Below are 6,000 nucleotides of genomic sequence, written 5' to 3' on the forward strand. Positions count from 1 at the left end.
AAATCATGACAATCAAGATGATTTGTTAGCCCTAAGGAATATAATCCTCAATGATGAGGATACGAAAGCAGTGCCTGTGTTTGTTAAGATGTATAATGCACGGTTCCTTCAGGCATGCATGCATGCATGCATGTTCGAATTACATTAAGTGTAAAAGCGCAGCTTAAAGACACATGGAAGATGACATATGGAAGTTTGGGCGGGACATGAAGCGTGCACAGATAGCCGAAATGTTTAAGGCGTCAGCTCGCAGCTAGCAGAAAATCCGTGTTTGTGTACCGGTCTACACAGACTTTGAGTGTAATCATTCTATTCTATAGTTGCGGGTTCCTCGTATTCGCAACTGATAATACGTTTCCTGTATTCAATGAGTAGCTTCAGATGAAGGTGGCATAACTGAAGAATCTTGAGACCATCTTCATCAGCGAATTCAGGCTATCAGGAATCCTACAGATAATGTTACACAGTTTCCTGAAGGTGTTCAACGTGAATAGTCTTATCAGTGTACAACAAAGTTGTACGAAGGTATCTGAATAAAGCCCCATCTACGTAGAGAATCTGTGCATCTACCATAACTAGTCTGTATTGTGTTCAGTATTACTCTGTCAGTGTGCAGTAATTTTGGCCCTGGCAAGATAATTCCTCCTGCATGTGTCCCTTGCATATGAGATTCTGCAGTCATAATCCACTGGTTACGCGACTGTTCAATGAATGTTTCGGCTTCCTCATTGGTGGTCATCTACATATTAGCAATCTCTTCAGTATGGTTGGCAGTCTAGATGTATTGGAAGTTAATGGTTGATATAAATACTTTTCTTATCTCCCATAGGGATATCTTTTGCATGGAATCTGATTGCATCAGGGGTGTGATTTGTTTCCATACCCTTTTCATTCTCTAGTGACCTCCTATCAGTTTTATTTGTTACCTGACCCATTTCACTCCCTAACAACATCCTCTCAGTGTTATTTGTTACTTCACTTATTAAACATCCCATCAGTATCGTTTGTTAGCTTACCCATTTTACTCCCTAATAACTTTTCATCAGTATGATTTGTTATTTTATTCATTTCACTCGCAAGTAACTTCCTGCCAGTATGGTCTGTTGTTCCCAATAACAGCCTGTCAGTATTATTTGTCACATTACCCATTCCACTGTTCAATAATTTCATATCAGCTGACTCTGTCCTATGCCACAGCCTCCCTCGCCAGATTCGCCGGGAAGGAGACACGGTGGTGGACATCCAGCCAGCAGAGTACAAGTACAAGGAGAGCGACTTCTCGGTGCTGACGCCGCACGCCATGAGGATCCTGGAAGAGGCCATCAGCGCGCCCAAGCCCCGTGACACCTACCAGCTGAGCTCGCACCGCAAGTTCCCCAGCCTCGGCGGTTTGGTCACCGTACTGAAGAAGAAGATCAGCAGCCACAGATACAAGCCGCAGATCATGTAGGCCCCCAGTGCCGGATGGCTTGGGATAGGGAAAGCCAAAGCAACACTCCACAAACAGTGGGCATGTAGTCTAGACGCCAGTCCTACTTGGGAAGACGTTTCACTACAGCATTTCTCACCAGAAAAAAATTTCTTCATGGTAATTCCTTACCTACTTCACAAAAGTACTGATAACTTAAAAGATGTCCGAATGACAACATACTGCCGCTCTGACCAACATTTCAGGTATTAAAATAGCACTTTATTTTGTTTCCGTTACTGCACAGATTAGGCCATGAAGCCAATTTGATATGATTGTATATAAGAACATTTCCAAGAGGACATACAGCATAACTGATATGAGCTGAAAGTCCTTTTTGTTGAGTTGAAAATCTGCATTATTGATAAAGCTTTCTTCAGGTGGTTATCAACAGCCGATATATTGGAAAAAATCCTTCTTTTGTGGGTACAGCCATACAATTTTATTTATTCTCTATAGGTTTTTGGCACTGGCTACCATCTTCAAAGCAGGTAATAATATACAACAATTGGTAAAAACACATGTTTTCTAAATACAACAACATCAAGTATAACGTGTGGCAAATTATCACATTGCTTATTTCACTGAATATCCACTGCAGTAGATTTATACAACAAAAGTTTGCCAATATGTACACATTTGATCTTAACACCAAATAATCACCACATGCTCAGTCATACCAGGATCTGGTTCCATGCTCTGAATAAGCTTGTGGTAGTTATCTGCTATTAAGATGGAGCATGTACATGTTATCACATTTTGACCATTTAAATGTACTATATGTCAATATGGCAGCCAGTAGCAAAACTCACAGAGAATAAATAAAATTTACAGTGTATTGTTGAGTTGAAAGTGTGTATTGTTGAGTTGAAAGTGTGTATTGTTGAGTTGAAAGTGTGTATTGTTGAGTTGAAAGTGTGTATTGTTGAGTTGAAAGTGTGTATTGTTGAGTTGAAAGTGTGTATTGTTGAGTTGAAAGTGTGTATTGTTGAGTTGAAATCCTGTATTGTTGAGTTGAAATCCTGTATTGTTGACCTGAAAGCCTGTATTGTTGACCTGAAAGCCTGTATTATTGAAAGTCCATAGTGATGAAAGTCCGTATTATAGAATTCTTCTCCAAAATAGTTATTTGTAGCTACATTTCGGAATATACAATGAGGTTGTGGTGAAATAAAAGATTAACTGTGTTTTCTGCTGACCTGTTGAATGGACTTGAGCCAGTGTCATCTGTCTTGTGGACCTGAGCCAAAGACAAGTTTCCCTCTACTATAACATATATTTGTTATTTATGGAATGGTTCAACATTTACATCATCTTAACCTAAGCTTATCCCCACACACTTTTCTGTTAGAAATATTGTGCCAATATTGGAATCTGAATAGTCATTCAGTACTATTCTGGAAACCCGTTTGGTCTAATTTATCTGAAAACCTAGACCCCTCTCCTAGAGTATTGTTATTTGTTCCTGGTTTGCACAGCATCATCGTGGCGGTCAGTTTTGATCCAGTTGTCCTTTTTAATTTTGTGACTAATGCATCTTGTTTTATCACAAAATCGAAAGCTTTATGGCATTTTTTCCTTATGTCGTAAAAACTTGAGTTAGCAATCTCAGATTCTATCTTTACATTCTGGCACTCTGATTTTATCATCTAAACGTAACCATTTATATATTCTTAACATTTGTTCTGGTTACTGTATTCTACTGTTCGGTACTTTAACACTCTTTTAAGTGATCACATAGCTGTACTTTAACACAGCTCGTCATGTGGGCGTCAGCAAGCTTTGACTCTGTTGCCTGCTTATGAGCAGCAAAGATACAGACGCTATTCATTATCGGTCTCAGGTGAAGTAAACGGGAAGGGAGGATTTGTGTTCAACATTTCACAAATAAAGAGTGTGGCGCCAATAATGACTGCTACAGTAAGGTGGCGATTCACTTTGCGATATAAAACCAGTCAGAGTTACCACGAATTCAAAATTAGAAAAATCCGAATAGCAATGCTTTTACTGTAATTAGGTTAGAGTACAAGCACTCATAACATCACAGAATGGCAAAAAAAAGCGAAGAGGGTTAGCCAGTCTCTACCATTAAAGACGTGATACCAAGCGTATCCTGAACAGCAGTCGCGTATTATTCCACTTAGCTCTATTAGAACGCACTGGGCAGTGTATAGCAATTCCTCGTTGTTTGTGAGGTAATAGTCATTTGAAAATGGCAATTCATTCGAAACTGTGCAGTAATGAAAGCAATATAAAGAACTGTTTTAATCCTTCCAATGACAGTGTGCCAGAATATTGACATTCAGGCAATTTGTGGTGACAGTGGGCATTATTGCGACTCAGATTTAAAAGATATTGCATATCGTCGTATTTCGAGATATAACTGGAATGTGGGGAGCTGCTTTTGCAGATATACGACTCATTGATACCTCATCTACTGAACGCTTGTATAGCATCATACTCCATTTTACTTCCATAGCATTCTTTTTTTTTTACATTTGTATATAATGGATTGTGTATATACTGGGATTGTATGTCATTTATTGGCACGAGAATAACGTTTATGCATATAAAACACATGTAACTAATATTCAGAAGTTATAATCAACATTGTTTTTGGTGGCCAACAAAATCATTCACAGCTGTGGAAAGACTAATAATTGATTAACATTAGATATATTTATATTATAATCAATTATATGTCATTTTTATATATCATATCATGTATGATAAACATATGTATATTAAAAGGTAATATTACATTCTTTCTGTAAATAACCCATATTACACTTGTTGAAATGAGCACCTAGAATTTCGTCACATGTTATGAATGTGTAGTTGTAAATTTTGTACTAACAAAAATCGTGTGTTTTGAAAATATGTTGTGTCATTAAATATATAGTTTTTCATTGAATCCATTTTGCAGTAATAACTCTCTCCTTTGTGAATAAATACGAAAAAGCTAAATGTGTAGTACATTATTATGTGCATGTGTTACTTAGAAAGACACCAAAAGCTGAATATGGTAACCTAAATGCATTCTTTTGCAACTTGAAGCGAAAAAACGATGAATTAATTGCACATACTTGGATTATCGAATTAAATGTATAAGCTGCAAATATGTTCCTTGAAAACAAAAGTTCTGAATATCATGTATCACACAAATGACACCATAAAAATTTCAAACATCACATGAAAACCTCACATTCCTATACTTACGAGCTATAAAAGATGTGTAGTTAACATTCTCAGACGTGCAGTTGCAAATATTAACAAAGCACCAAACAATCTCTAAACAACATATGCTTTAAACACACCCAGACGCTACTATGCTAACGAAATAATGGGAAACACTGCAAATACTACAAAATAATGAAAGACTACATGTTATATAGATAATTTTATTAATCTCTCTTGATATACTGCATCAATGATGTCAAAGCAATAGTAAAGGTAGTAAATGCCGACTTGACAATGTAAATCAACTCGACAATGTGTTGTCTTCCATTCTAATCCAAGAAAACAATGAACATAGATGTTAAGCCACTTGGCAACATTTCAGAGATCAGTACTTACATCTAATTATTGACAAAGGTAAAACTGCTGCCAATCCAAAAGTTGTTTTGAACAAAACCGTGCTTCACTAGGGATGGTGCTATTGGAGGTGGTTTGCTGATGATTTGTTCTGAATTACATAGTTATTCAGCCAGTCATAGGTTTCTGCAGTTCAACGTAAAGTCCAAACAACGGTCCAATTCAACATTTTTCTCACAGGCACAAATTGTTCAAAATAAAAATGGTTCAAATGGCTCTTAGTACTATGGGACTCAACATCTGAGGTCATCAGCCCCCTAGAACTAAGAACTACATAAACCTAACGAACCTAAGAACATCACACACATCCATGCCCGAGGCAGGATTCGAACCTGCAACTGTAGCGATCATGCGGTTCCAGACTGTAGCGCCTAGAACCGCTCGGCCACCCCGGCCGGCTGCATAAATCGTCTCCAAAGGTAAAAGAACCAATATGTTATGGAGAAAACAAACTCTGTGCGTGACCGAAGATTCAGCTCTGAATTTCAGCAGTTGTAACCTAACATACTACAGACTGCTATGTAGCTAATTAAAAATTTTAATTGCAAAATTAGTAACTGCCGATTAGTTGTCCAAGTTCAGAGATGATTGTAAATGAATGTAATAACTGAATAGATGAGTGCATGCTTGAAAATCGTACCTCGGAAATACAAAATCAAGTACTGAAGTAAGTGCTTTATTAAATGCGCAGAAACAAAGATAGGAAAACTGTACATTGATACAAACATTCAAGAAAGAAGACAAACAATTAGTGTGTGTGTTTCAGCATATCTCTCTGGAATGCCTAGCGCAAATGCAGCAGAACTTGGTAGATAAGTGACTTAGAACCAAGATAGAATAACTATAGATGTAAGTTTCACCAGCACCAGGGATGGAAAAGTGGTGACATATGAGAAGATTTCTGGAATGCACAGAGAACTTACAACTAAGCTCAGTAC

At 37.5% G+C, this 6,000-nt stretch overlaps 1 protein-coding gene across 2 annotated transcripts in view; it reads left to right on the forward strand.

Moving 5' to 3' along the window:
* The window catches only part of LOC126424991 (uncharacterized), a 435,043-nt gene extending 430,678 nt beyond the window's left edge, over window positions 1-4,365 (forward strand). For both annotated transcript variants that reach the window (XM_050087888.1, XM_050087889.1), the window contains one exon: window positions 1,198-4,365. In XM_050087888.1, the coding sequence (XP_049943845.1) occupies window positions 1,198-1,450 (253 nt within the window). In that variant the 3' untranslated portion in view covers window positions 1,451-4,365. The remainder of the gene's footprint in view (window positions 1-1,197) is intronic.
* The last annotated feature ends 1,635 nt before the right edge of the window (window positions 4,366-6,000 follow it).

Source organism: Schistocerca serialis, chromosome 10 (genome assembly GCF_023864345.2).
Source record: "Schistocerca serialis cubense isolate TAMUIC-IGC-003099 chromosome 10, iqSchSeri2.2, whole genome shotgun sequence".
Lineage (NCBI taxonomy): Eukaryota > Metazoa > Arthropoda > Insecta > Orthoptera > Acrididae > Schistocerca > Schistocerca serialis.